The 14941-nt window shown below is 44.7% G+C and overlaps 1 protein-coding gene across 1 annotated transcript in view; it reads left to right on the top strand.

Moving 5' to 3' along the window:
• Positions 1 to 855: 855 nt before the first annotated feature.
• Positions 856 to 14941, top strand: part of LOC124553936 (ankyrin repeat and protein kinase domain-containing protein 1-like) — a 47474-nt gene continuing 33388 nt past the window's right edge. The window contains exons 1-2 of the mRNA XM_047127955.1: positions 856 to 1706; positions 10932 to 11199. Coding sequence (XP_046983911.1) covers positions 1619 to 1706; positions 10932 to 11199 — 356 coding nt within the window. The 5' untranslated portion in view covers positions 856 to 1618. The remainder of the gene's footprint in view (positions 1707 to 10931; positions 11200 to 14941) is intronic.

The raw sequence follows: 14941 nt of genomic DNA, 5'->3' as shown, positions 1-14941 counted from the left end.
AGATAATTCTGAAAAAAATACTTAAAAATCAATTACATATATCCTTGCGGTCTAACGCTCGGCTTTCCGGGCGGGAAGGATAGTGTGGTCCCCGGCACGAATCCGCCCGGCGGACTTGTATCGAGGTCCGGTGAGCCGGCCAGTCTGTGGGTGGTTTTTAGCCGGATTTCCATCTGCCTCGGCGAATGCGGGTGTTTCCCCATATTCCGCCTCATCTACACTATATCGGCGATTGCTGCGCAAACAACTTCTCCTTATACGCGTACACCACCGTTACTCTACCATGCTAACATAGGGCTTACACTCGTCTGGTGTGAGACTTTCCCTGGGAGGAGGGGGGGGGGGGGGGGGCGTCCACCGGAGCCGAACCGCACAATAACCCTGAAAGAGTGGTTCGGTGTGGGGTGGTGGAGGGGTGAAGTGGACTGAGGCAGTCGTCGTGGGGTTGATGTGGACCACTGAGGCTGAGGCCCCGGTTATCATATGCGAGTGTGGTTTGAAAAGTTCTCATCACCAAAAGAGGTCAGCGCTAGCGCAACGAGTTGTTCACGTGATATTCAGTGGAGTGTTGCCTGTAAACACGTGACACGTCACTGCTCTTTGAAGAGAGCTGTGGAGGCGACGTGGCTCTGTTGTTGTTCCCGCGTAGTGACTTGCGAAGATTAAAAACATCGAGATTCGAGCAGTGATTAAGTGCTTTGTAAAGAAAGGTATGAAAGCAACGGACATTCGGCCGATTTCAGGAGTACTCTGGGGGACTCTGCTCCTCCATATTCAACTGTTGCCAAGTGGACAAATGAATTTAAATTTGGTCGGTAGAGCTTAGACGATGATCCCCGTAGTGGTCGGCCAAGATGTGTCACTACTCCAGAAATCTTTGCAAAAGTGCACAAAATATTTACGGAGGATCGCCGATTGAAAGTGCGTGTAATTGCTCACGCTTGCCAGATGTCATCATTTTAACTGACGAATTAGAAGTTAAAAAAACTATCTGCAACATGGGTGCTGCGAGACTTGATGCTGTATCTAAAACGCATGCCGTCTCCTTGGCAAAATTGCACGAACTAAGGTATGAATTGTTGCCTTATTCACCTGATATGCCTCCGTCAGACTTCCATCTCTTTCCAGAACTGAAACTTTTCCTTGGTGGACGAAGATTCACTTCAAACGAAGAACTCATAGCCGGAGTTGGTAAATGTTTTGCAGGCCTAGAGGATATTCATTTTCGAGATGGGATCAAGGGACTGGAACATCGTTGGACCAAGTGCACTAACCTACATTGAAAAATAAAGTAAGTTTCAGCGATGTAACTATCTTTGAAAGCACCCTAGTATATTCGGCGCCAATAAAAACTTGTTTCAAAAACGCGAAGGTCCCGCGTTCGAGTCCCGCTCCTACACGCGTTTGTAATCTTTCAGGGCGTTTGAAGTCAGGTCGCGCTTTACATTCTCCCACGCGCTGTAGTGCATGATTTGGATTGCCGATTTTAACCCCGCAGTCTGTGTGTTACAGGCGGCCGGTGCTGAGTGAACGCCTGCTGGACTACCAGGAGTGGTACCTCTCCTTTCGTGACGACTTCAGCGCGCAGTGCGAGGAGCAGCAGCCAAAGGCGGCAAAGATGTTCGGTCTCGCCGACGCGGTCTACTCCTTCTATCGGATCAACTGGCTGACAACTAAATATAGCCCATCTGTCAGAGACTTCATAGGTGAGTTTAATACTGGGGTTCATCTATTGCAGGTCTGTGCACTGACGACTCCCGACTGCATTCTAATACGAAGAATGAGATTCAGAAACCCTTCTGAATATCCACTTGTAGACCTTACGTGATTGCCATGCAAGGTCTACTTTCCAACGCAAGCTTTTCGATTTCTTGGCAGCTCTCTGTCTGGGATCATTACAAGCCAACTATGATGATTTCCATATATTATCGATTCCTGCACTGCAGTGGTGTAGGAAGACTACGTATGCAAAATTATTGACTGCTCAGAAGAGATGAAAAAACAAGTTTTTATGTGACAGTAATGTCAGAGATGCATCGTTTCCGTGTTAGGAAGGTTTTTCCCTTAGCGGTGTACAGGGACGGTATTCAAACTGCCGCGTGATGAATACTGTTTTAGAAATTCTGCTGAGAATTTACGTTTACATTATTGCACAACTTTCGTCTACGGGCTAGTAACTGTCTAACTCGCTCAGAAACCAGGTGTTTATGAATGAAGGCTGCAGCCTGAGCATAAGGTACAACCAGCTATTCTGGAGTGCAAATCAATGTCCGAAAGAACAGATACCATCTTTATATACAGTTAAGGTTAACCGGCCATTGACCTGCTTCTTCTGTGCTGGATGCCCACGCATTGCCCAAACTCTTACGGAACTCGGTAAGATTGTCTGCAGTGCAATGGGCAGGGGCACTACGAATGTAGTGTGTGGACGTTAAGTTGGGAAAGTGGGTCTCACGGGAAGTGTGCAAGGGATAAACCCCTGAAGTCGCTCTATACTCTGTGCCATCGGTGGCTCAGCTGGATAGAGCGTCTGCCATGTAAGAAGGCGATCCCGGGTTCGAGTCCTGGTCGGGGCACACATTTTCAACTGGCCCCGTTGATGTATATCACCACCTGCCGTCAGCTTAAGGTTTTGACTTAATTATCATTTCATTCTAGAGAGCTTCACGGTCACCGATAGTATTTGTTCTTCCGGACATGTCTAAAAGAAAGATACCTTCTATATATATATATATATATATATATATATATATATATATATATATATATATATATATAAATGTCCTGGAATGTCGCCGTTGCAGTCCACTGGCCTCACATTAACAGCGCGTTGCGACTTGTCTGAAACTTCTGCTGCTCCGTCCTCAATACAGGTAGAAAACGGTCCCACCCAAAATTGTATATATATATATATATATATATATATATATATATTCAATTTTGGGTGGGACCGTTTTCTACCTGTATTGAGGACGGAGCAGCAGAAGTTTCAGACAAGTCGCAACGCGCTGTTAATGTGAGGCCAGTGGACTGCAACGGCGACATTCCAGGACATTTTCTCGGTTTTCGTGATGTTAGCCAAACTAAAACTGCTGCCGCTCCATCCACTGTGCTGGCTGTCGAGCTCCAGAGTTCAGATATGTGAACGACACGCTGGTGATCGAAACCTACCACGGTGCCTCCGTTCTATCAGGAGAACTCAATGGCCCGCAAGCTAAGGTCTGTGAAATTGTCTCCCAAGCTCTTTTCACTCACTGTTCTGCACATCGTTGGCATTTACTTTTCCAGCACAGTTGTTTTTGCAGGAAACCAACAGGGATCTTTCCTCTCCACGCTTCAGGTTATACCTGCTTTCTTCAGCCGGTCTTCCAAGCGCATAGCAATTCTCGACACTACTATCGATAAACCTACTCCTTCGAACAGTGAAACGAGATGGAACTGTAATGCCAGCAAAATATCTGCCGTTCTCCGAAACTGTCCGCAGCTAACCGAGTTTAAAAAATAAATAACTGACAGTACAAACTCTGGTGTAACAACTGGAAGAGAAGCATGCGTCTTTAAAAAGAGCGTCATAGACGCTGACATTGTTTTCCTTCTCTCTGTTTCTCAAAGCACACGTCTAAAACCTCAAATGGTTTTCAACATTCTTGAAAAGAAGCAATGCTGCCTCAGAATGTATAGGTCTGATGAAAAACAAACAATGAAGATAAACTGGTCGACTTTCTAAATTCCACGAAACTCTCGATTAGGTTGCAACCTGAAACTTCCATCCGTCATTTCAGCTCTGAAATGACGGATGAATACATTGGTGATCCACTGATCTCAAAACACAGATAAATGTATTTTGATGTCTTGGATAATGTTATAACACGACTGGAAAAAGAATGTTCACATTGTGATAAGCTGATCTTCCATAAATTAGGTGATCCTACACAGTTCGCCTTCATCGCTCGCAGTTGCATGTAGTACTGGAGATTGTGTTTTCTTTCCACGATAAAGAAATATTTCACTATATCTTTTTGGGAGACGTAATCAAATTAATGACTAAGAATCAGAAGAACCAGATTCTTCCAGAAGATTTCAGAATCTTTGATCTAATTGCTACCGTTCCTGCAATAATTGCTCCAGTCGACATAGTTCTTCTTGTCTTAAACCCGTAAAAACATATTTGAGGAACAGATGTCCCAGAATTGATTATCAGCTTTGCTTGTACCTCAACTGAAAGGCCAGTACTATGAATACTTCAGAACTGAGACACGTGGTATGACGATGTCGGTGACAGGTCCGGGAAGAAGAAAGATCATCAAGATAACTCGTGTTACAAGTGGCGACGCTCCAACAGTTCGTTCGTAAGTAAACGTGAGTGCCGTTTCTGTATTTTTCAGTAGTCATTAGCAGTAACATTGGTAGTCTTGGTAGGCGCCGACGTCACAGTTATAATAGTAGTACAAGAAGCGCTGGTGGTGGTGGTTCTTTGGTTCTTAAGACCATTATTTACGCATACATTAAAAGGAAAGGAAGGAACGTTTAGCAGTATGTTTCCCGGCCTTTCTACACCTACATCCATACTCCGCAGACAACCTGACGGTGTGTGGTGGAGGGTACCTTGAGCACCTCTATCGATTCTCCCTTCTATTCCAGTCTCGTATTGTTCGTGGAAAGAAAGATTGTCGGTATGCCTCTGTGTGGGCTCTAATCTCTCTGATTTTATCCTCATGGTCTCTTCGCGAGATATACGTAGGAGGGAGCAACATACTGCTTGACTCCTCGGTGAAGGTATGTTCTCGAAACTTCAACAAAAGCCAGTACCGAGCTACTGAGATTCTCTCTTGCAGAGTCTTCCACTGGAGTTTATCTATCATCTCCGTAACGCTTTCGCGATTACTAAATGATCCTGTAACGGAGCGCGCTGCTGTCCGTTGGATCTTCTCTGTCTCTTCTATCAACCACACCTGGTACGGATCCCACACCGGTGAGCAGTATTCAAGCAGAGGGCGAAAAAGTGTACTTTAACCTACTTCCGTTGGCTTCGCACTGCATTTCCTTAGGATTCTTCCAATGAATCTGTCTGACATCTGCTTTACCGACGATTAATTGTATATGGTCATTCCATTTTAAATCACTCCTAATGCCTACTCCCAGATAATTTATGGTATTAACTGCTTCCAGTTGCTGACCTGCTATTTTGTAGCTAAATGATAAAGGATCTTTCATTCTATGTATTCGCACCACATTACACTTGTCTACATTGAGATTCAATTGCCATTCCCTGCACCATGCGTCAATTCGTTGCATATCCTCCTGCATTTCAGTACAATTTCCATTGTTACAACCTCTCAATATACTACAGCATCATCCCCAAAAAGCCTCAATGAACTTCCGATGTTATCCATAAGGTCATTTATATACATTGTGAATAGCAACGGTCCTACGACACTCCCCTGTGGCACACCTGAAATCACTCTTACTTCGGAAGACTTCTCTCTATTGTGAATGACATGCTGCGTTCTCTTATCTAGGAACTCTTCAATCAGTCACAAAATTGGTCTGATAGTCCATATGCTCTTACTTTGTTCATTAAACGCTGTGAGGAACTGTATCAAACGCCTTGCGGAAGTCAAGAAACACGGTATCTACCTGTCAACCCGTGTCTATGGCCCTCTGAGTCTCCTAGACGAATAGCGCGAGCTGGGTTTCACACGATCGTCTTTTTCGAAACCCATGCTGATTCCTATAGAGTAGATTTCTAGTCTCCAGAAAAGTCATTATACTCGAACATAATACGTGTTCCAAAATTCTACAACTGATCGAAGTTAGACACATAGGTCTATAGTTCTGCACGTCTGTTCGACGTCCCTTCCTGAAAACGCGGATGACCTGTGCCCTTTTCCAATCTTTTCGAATGCTACGCTCTTCTAGAGACCTACGGTACACCGCTGCAAGAAACGGGGCAAGTTTCTTCGCGTACTCTGTGTAAAATCGAATTGGTGTCCAATCAGGTCCAGCGGCCTTTCCTCTTTTGAGCGATTTTAATTGTTTTTCTATCCCTCTGTCATATATTTCGATATCTACCATTTTGTCATCTCTGCAACAATCTAGAGAAGGAACTACAGTGCAGTCTTCCTCTGTGAAACAGCTTTGGGAAAAGACATTTAGTATTTCGGCCTTTAGTCTGTCATGCTCTGTTTCAGTTCCAATTTGGTCACAGAGTGTCTGGATATTTTATGTTGATCCACCTACTGCTTTGACATAAGACCAAAATTTGTTAGGATTTTCTGCCAAGTCAGTACATAGAACTTTACTTTCGAATTCGTTGAACGCCTCTCGCATAGCCCTCCTCACACTACATTTCGCTTCGTGTAATTTTTGTTTGTTTGCAAGGCTTTGGCTATGTTTATGTTTGCTGTGCAGTTCCCATTGCTTCAGTAGCAGTTTTCTAACTCGGTTGTTGTACCACTGTGGCTCTTTTCCGTCTCTTACGATCTTACTTGGCACATACTCATCTAATGCATATTATACGATGGTTTTGAACTTTGTCCACTGATTCTCAACACTATCTGAACTTGAGATAAAACTTTTGTGTTGAGCCGTCAAGTATTCTGAAATCTGCTTTTTGTCACTTTTGTTAAACAGAAAAATCTTCCTGCCTTTTTTAATACTTCTATTTACGGCTGAAATCACTGATGCTGTAACCGCTTTATGATCGCTGATTCCCTGTTCTGCGTTAACTGTTTCAAATAGTTCGGGTCTGTTTGTCACCAGAAGGTCTAATATGTTATTGCCACGAGTCGGTTCTCCGTTTAACTGCTCAAGGTAGTTTCCAGATAATGCACTTAAAAAAATTTCGCTGGATCCTTTGTCCCTGCCACCCATTAAATGCGTTTGGGTCTCCCAGTCTGTATCTGGTAAATTAAAATCTCCACCCAAAACTATAACATGGTCGGAAAATCTACTCGAAATATTTTCCAAATTTTCCTTCAGGTGTTCTGCCACAACAGCTGCTGAGCCAGGGGGCCTATAGAGACATCCAATTACCATGTTTGAGCCTGCTTTAACCGTTACCTTCACCCAAATTATTTCACATTTCGAATCTCCGTCTATTTCCTTCGATACTATCGCACTTTTTATCGCTACAGACACGCCTCCCCCTTCAATGTCCAGCCTGTCTCGCCGGTATACATTCCAATCTGAGTTTAGAATTTCATTACTGCTTACATCAGGTTTCAGCCAACTTTCCGTCCCTAGTACTATGTGGGCATTGTAACCGTTTATTAATGAGAGCAGTTCTGGGACCTTTCTATAGACGCTCCTGCAGTTTACTATTACCACATTAACAGTGCCTTTCTCAGAATTTAGGTCCGTGATCCGCCACTGATAAGCAGTGCTAAAACGTACAGTTCTTATTCACCTGCGTCAGCTACAAAGAGCCCCACCTAATATGTCGCTATAAACGCAAAGTAAGCGTCATTCACTAAACCAATCTTACCGTCTCCTCATCCCAACAACTCCTTGCGTCCCATCCGCACCATCAAAGTCGTTTATTTCGAAACACTGTTTTACTCAACACCAAGTACCTCTGAGTGTTCACATATATAATCCAGCAAATAATGATAACAGCCCTATTCACCTTCTATCTAAATTTCGAATTCAACTGCTCCGAAACTCTATCCTAGTTTGTCCTGTATCTTCTTTTGTCCTTCGTTTTTACAAAAGCCTTATCTGTCCCATCATCACCTCTGCAAAACATAGCTCGGAATTCTGTTCACTCAAAATATTACCATTCCTTACAGGGTCTAGAAGGTCATGCTCTCTGTACCTTCTCTCATACCTGTCTTCCACTCTCACATGCAATTTCCACTAACTGATCAAAATTCCCTCTCAGTAGTTGCTCCAACTTTAACACAGATGCTATACAGCCTGTAAAATTGAGAAGCAAAACCACCTTGTCTCGCCAAACTTCTGCAAACCAAGGTTCCAGCTGTGACTGTACCAACATGTCCAACCCCTTTCCACCTCCATACCTTTCATCTCCGATTCCAAGGAAACTTCAGCAGCCTGATTCTTCCTGTACCAGAACACAAACCACACACCTACTCCCATACCTACCGATCCATACACCTTTTTTGATCCTCACTCCCATTCTACAATATTACCCATGTGGCACTTGTTGAGACCAGACCTCCATGATTTGCTAGAAACCACACCTTTACCTTCATCACAGTACTACCATCCATGGACTTTTATAACAAATAGTAAGTCTCTTAATTGAAACCAGTAATTTTATTCATTGTAACTGCTAACCTATATGGGTATCTTTTTAATGGCAAGAGGCTGAAGAATAGCAATATGTCTGGAGCTTGCCTACCAATCTGTCACGTGGTGGGTGTGAAATGAAACATAAAGAAGAATAAATGTAAACGTTAAGGTCTTGTTTTCTGTCTTTTGCAGAAACAACCTGCCTATAAGATTATTTTGGAATGTATTCATCTTACAGAATCTACATTTGTGCTCAGCAAATTGCACTGTGTGTGGTGAGTGATGAGTACTGGATCAGTATCATTTTCTTTCGCTTTGTTATTTGAACATGAACGGTGCTCAGGAGAAATGACTGTCAGTACTTCTCAGAATGTAACAGATAAAGCTCTCCTCAAGATGAATGTTGGTTCAGTCACTGTAGTGCCTCACTAACCATGGTCCTGTTGTATGTGGTGGGCTCTGGCTGTCCTCCAACTTTTGAACCATCTTACTCAGACACTTATTGGGATAACCATGGTGCAGCCGCGACAGTTTCCACATCGACAAATCACTGTCGTAGGTGAAAGAAACGATAAGCAACAAAAGAAATCTCAGGAGTAGTCTCTGATTCTCTGACTTTTGGACATGCAGTCGAACAGTCGGCCACTCGGCAACCGAGCTGTGTCCATCCCAGCAGCTCCCCTACTGTGGCGCTATTCTCATCATGCGATAAGTGTCAGAGGAAGTAATACTCATGCAACTCTACAGGCGGAATGGAAGCTATACTCACAGAGTATTAAGAATGAACCGTTCAGCGGGACAGAAAAATTTTCTTCACCGTTTCGCTACTGGAGTTTGTTGAATTATTTCTTGACGTTCTCGCGCTAACGAACAAACTAGTGACAAATCTCCTTCGCTGCTCTGAACTCAGTGTCGCGATATGTCTAAGCTGACAAACAAAACCGAAGTATACTGGAAAGGTGGGAAGTCAGGATGAGTCATCCTTCACACAGTGTGGCGGAAAGTCCATACCGCTACCTCAAAACAAAAAGTTGTAATTGGACTACTTAGATATGAAAAGTACATATTTATTGTATCAGTATGAGGACCAGCGCGCCTTACACAGAGATCTGTGTGTCTCCAAATCCCCTCTGACATCTTGTGAAGTGTCTATGTAGGTACTTTTAAAAGGTTTTGTCAAAATGTTTGCTTGCTTTTTCATTAGTCCTGTTATGTTGACTCAAATGGGACTTTATCCCTCCCCATAATCAGTTGCTGGTGTTGTAAGGTTCAGAATACGTGGTGTCCATTTCGATGGGGCTGGAAATGTTGCAGAACCACTCCCAGACCACAGTGACGTTGCCCACTGTGCAACTCACACACATGAATAGCAGATTGTGCCGGAGTTCTGTCCTACTTTAACCACTCACGATCCATGATTGCCTCGCCTTCGAGCTGAGATGTTAACCTCGTTTGCAATATCCATCCGTATGCCGTTCAAGAAACTGTAGCCTGAAATAGTATCATGATGGCATCCTGGATCATACAATGTGAGACGCGTTCCTTTCTAGCTCTCGCAAATAATGAGGATTTCCCTCGGACCAGAAAACGGTATAACTCTTTTGTTGACTGCAGTATAAGGCACAGTTACTGGAAAAGTAGGGACCCGCCTCGGATTCTCATGGGAAGCACTAAGTGTCTATAGCTGGACGACTTGTAAATTATCCACGCAAGCTTTTCCCATGAAACAGTTTATGTATTAGCGAAAACCTTTTCCTAATCCCTGACTTAATTGCTGAGGTTAGTCTTCACAATTAGACACAAAAACGTGGTGGGCAAAATTTATTTACAAAGTTAATCGACAAAACACCTGTGGGAAACATAGTAGGCACTGTGGCAACAATGTAAGGCAGGGTGCAACTTGCTGTTCCATGTCGTAGACACATAATTCATTCACAAACATCGGCCTACATCCTTTCGTTTTCTAACTTTTTAGTGTGGTCGCTCATTGCTAAGCGTGCTGCCCGATTTCAGCTCAATATTTGCCAACGGATTTCAGCTCAATTGGCTGACGGACGATGGCACACGTTTCTACCCACATATGTCGAGTACAGCCTGTCTTTGAAACAGCCTGAGAAATAGAAGAACAACAACTTTCTCTCAATCAATCAGGGTTGCTTTACGAGATGGGCCTTGGCATATGCTCTCGGTACCTCTGTCACGGTTTGCCCTATCCGTGGACTTTCATACACCCCCGCACGCGGCACTAAACGTACCTTTTCAGTGCAACTGTGTCGGCATGGAATCACAAGTCACAGAATGCAACATTGAAACAAGACAGTTCAGTACCGATGCCAGTGTCTTTCATCATCTTCAAAACAGAGACATCAATAAAACCTACTTATTTCCTGAATTACACAAATTCGAAGGTCTTCTTGGACACCCTTTAGATGATGCGTAGTATTCACTCAATGGATCTCTGGTATCTTTCTTTGTGAACACTAAAATTTACGTTCACTTTCCGCCTTACGTCATCCCTGACAAATACGCCTGGTTTTTGTTGGTTGTGGCCTTCTATAACCACTGATTATCGATGATTTAATTAAACAACACCCAGTCGTATAGTCCAAAGAAGACTTTGGGTTTAGATAGCTATAGCGTACGAGCACCAACTACTTGCTGTCGCTCTTTTCCAGATGAGAAGTGGCAGCTGGAGGACCAAAGCAACGCCGTGCTCAACGTGGACACTGACTGCCTGCAGCTGTTGGCTGATGTCCTGGAGCACCCCACGTGCCCACTGGACGACCTGCCACCGGAGACCATCCAGCAGCGCCTACAGTGCCGCGAGCAGCTGTGGAGCGACGTGGTGCAGAGGTCGCCCCACGTACCCGTCACCAGCTACCTGGCCTACACGCAGAGGGTGAACGTCAACCTCTGTCTGCTGGCCTGGATGGCAGTCAACTCGTTTGGCATTTGTCAGGACGTCCCATTCAGTATCATGCAATCCGTGCACGACGCTCGCTGCTACTTCGATAGTACTGACGACCAGTCGTGTATGGAATCGAACACCACAGACGCCCTCTGCTCTGTCTCCAGAGCTATTCTGCTGCTCAAGTGTCACGACTTTTCTTTCCACGAATCTACTGAGCTGTGTGCCGTCAGATATTACGGAGCTGGACTGTACCCAGATGACTTCAAAGCAACGTGGTCAAATCCCCTCAAAGGTTATGTAAAGCCAACAGAAAGGACACTGAGTTACAAAGAGAGTTTACATAGTGCCACCTTGAAATACAAGAATTTTAAAATCGACAGGTTAAAACCTTTAGAAATATCGTTCGTAGTGGTAAATATTCTTTTCCGTTTTTTGACTGCCGGACTGTACATGCGCCTTCCACATTTACGTAATCTGCCTGGAAAGATTTTCTTGTCCTTCCAGATCACGGGTATAGTCCAGATCCTGTCTTCTGAGGTCGTTTATCGGTTGGCAGGCGTCCCCGACTTATCTGTAATGGTACTGATCGATAGCGCCCTCACGTTTCTCAGCTGTACCTGGCTAAACTCATTCTGCTACCACATGTACGCTTGTGTTCGTCATCTGAGGCTTCCTAACGAGCTAGCACCTACTGAAGCAAGCCAGATATTCCGTCGTCAGGTGCTGTGTGTGCTAATACCCTGGGGTATAGTATGCGCAACCTGTATCGCTTTGGAAAAAACGGCCAGGTACTATCTGATCTATAGTCGGATAATATTGCTTGGGGCGATCTCACTATCGATATCTTTCAACTTGGTTTGTCTCGTTCTGGTGGGGATCATGTACCTACGAACTCGGAAATCAATGCAGCAACTAAAAATTTATAGGAAGGGTAAATTTGCCTCAAAGAAAGAACTTGTTTTTATGTCAGTTAAAACTGTAATCTTAAGTGGAATTGGGATTATTATTAGAATTGGGTTTCACCAGGTACAGGACGTGGCACAGCTTGTGTACTGTGTACATATAGCTACAATGGTGCAGGGACCACTGATGTATGTTTTTTTCATTTGTAACGGAACAACGCTCCCCATACTCAAGAAGATGATACTGGCGGGTTTCAACCCAGACATCACCATCCCGGAGCAAGAGCTGTGCTCAGCAGCTGAGAGAAATCTAGCGAGGAGGGTGAAAGAACAGGCTGCCGTTGCAGAATCCTCGTTGTAACCTCTGTAAGCATTCTTCTGAAAGGATTGTCTTTCACTATAGATCGTTCTAAAGCGTGTGATTAGTCATACAGACAGAACCTAGCAGACGAGACAAAATTAACTGCGACTGATTTCGCAAAACAGTGCCTCAGATTTATAATGGATTCTATATTTACAAATAATTACTTATTTGTATGTGGTTGCATAGAAGACTGTAATAATTAGTTATAGGTATCCTACATAATCTCAAGTGAACACACAGAAGTTAAATAAGAGTTTTACATAGGAGTGGACTAATGCGCTTTTGTGGGATGGGATGTTGAGTTGGTGATATAGAGGTACACAAAAGTGGTACACAGGACGTCAAAAAGTAATCTGTACCCTGTGTTGTAGTCTTAAACAAGGAAGAACACCATTTAAAAAAGGATTTATGCAGATAGTATTATGGTAGGAAAGAGATGTGCCAGAAGTTGAACTGAAAGGACATACATTTTTCCATAAGTGTAACAGCGTAGTATGTACTGTTTATTGTGAATTGTTACCAATAAAAGAGCGGCCATAAGAAATGAGTGACCGACCAGTGGAAATGAAACTGCTACCTGTGTGAATTTAATATGCAGCCCAACTGAAGACCTGGTACAATATAGATGTAATTGTCAGAAACAGTCAAATTACAGCGATAATCACTCACATACCGACCACCTATAATCTTAAGAGCGAATGTCGGGAAGGAGGAGTTGCCACTTAGGATACAGCACAAGTGGAGACTGCAGCACGACTCGCCATCTTGTTACGTCACGAGGTAGGTACTACCAGGTGCGACTTACTCGCCCACACCTCTGATCGCAGAGAGACGCTGACACCAGAGACGATCCCCACTGCCGAGGCGGCCCTCCCCTCCCCTCCCCTCCCTGCCAATCTCTGCAGACCCTCCCCTGCCCCCTTCCCCAGTCTCCACACCACTGCCGCCTGCATGCGTTGCGCCAGACACGTGACGTGGCAACGTTTACTGGTGGACCCGCATTAATTTCCTACTCGGCTACACATGTTAATTCAGTCTGACGTAAGAGCCGGCCGCGGTGGTCTAGCGGTTCAGGCGCTCAGTCCGGAACCGCGGGACTGCTACGGTCGCAGGTTCGAATCCTGCCTCGGGCATGGATGTGTGTGATGTCCTTAGGTTAGTTAGGTTTAAGTAGTTCTAAGTTCTAGGGGACTGATGACCACAGATGTTAAGTCCCATAGTGCTCAGAGCCATTCTGACGTAAGAGACGCTAACCTCGCTTTAACCTGCGAGAAAGGAATAAACTGCTTGTAATTATTAGCCCCGCTGCTACCTAGCTACTGTGAATTAAAATTCCGAGATCCGACTAGGGGACTGGGCAGTCCACTGTTTCGTCCCCCACAGAGCGTATCCGGACTGCACTGGTAAGATGCGTACATCCACAGCAGCCTCCAGTCATAGGTCTGTGTCAACTGAAACAGCACCGTATTGCATCCACATTGGTTAGAGAACAATGCAGCTGTTTCCTACATTACACTGTACGAAATACTATAACCAGCCACAAGTTTTTCTGAATTGATTTTGTTTCGGTATAGGAATGGTTGAATAAATTCATTTCAGAGAAGCAGCATCTGTTTCAAACGTGACAAGAAATTCCTCGAGATGACATTCAGGCTGTATGCTTGCATGAAATACATACACTGAAGGACAAACCATTTGGTAAACCTGCCTAATATAGAGTAGGGCCTCCATGAGCACACAGAAGTGCCCCAACACGACGTGGCCTGGACTCGACTAATGTCTAAAATAGTGCTGTAGGGAACTGACACCACGAATCCTGCAAGGCTGTGCGTAAATCCGTAAGAGTACGAGGGGTTGAAGATCTCTTCTGAACAGCACGTCGCAAGGCATCCCAGATATGCTCAATAATGTTCATGTCTGGGGAGTTTGGTGGCGAGCGGAAGTGTTTAAACTCAGAAGAGTGTTCCTGGAGCCACTCTGTAGCAATTCTGGACGCGTGCATTGTCCTGCTGGAATTGTCCAAGTCCGTCGGAACCCAAATGGGCGTGAATAGACGCAGGTCATGAGACAGGAAGCTTACAAAAAAATGATTCAAATGGCTCTGAGCACTATGGGACTTAACATCTGAGGTCATCAGTCCCCTAGAACTTAGAACTACTTAAACCTAACCAACCTAAGCACATCACACACATCCATGCCCGAGGCAGGATTCGAACCTGCGACCGTAGCGGTCTCGCGGTTCCAGACTAAAGCGAATAGAACCCTCAGCCACTCTGGCCGGCCAGGAAGCTTACATACGTTTCACCCGTCAGATTCGTATGTAGACGTATCAGGGGTCCCATATCACACCAACTGAAGATATCCTACACCATTACAGACCCTCCACCAGCTTGAACAGTCCCCTGCTGACATGCAGGGTTCGCCGGCCAGAGTGGCCGTGCGGTTCTAGGCGCTGCAGTCTGGAACCGAGCGACCGCTGCGGTCGCAGGTTCGAATCCTGCCTCGGGC

The sequence above is a fragment of the Schistocerca americana genome, chromosome 11, assembly GCF_021461395.2.
Source record: "Schistocerca americana isolate TAMUIC-IGC-003095 chromosome 11, iqSchAmer2.1, whole genome shotgun sequence".
In the NCBI taxonomy this organism is placed as follows: domain Eukaryota; kingdom Metazoa; phylum Arthropoda; class Insecta; order Orthoptera; family Acrididae; genus Schistocerca; species Schistocerca americana.
This window is presented reverse-complemented; position numbering and strand designations above follow the sequence as displayed.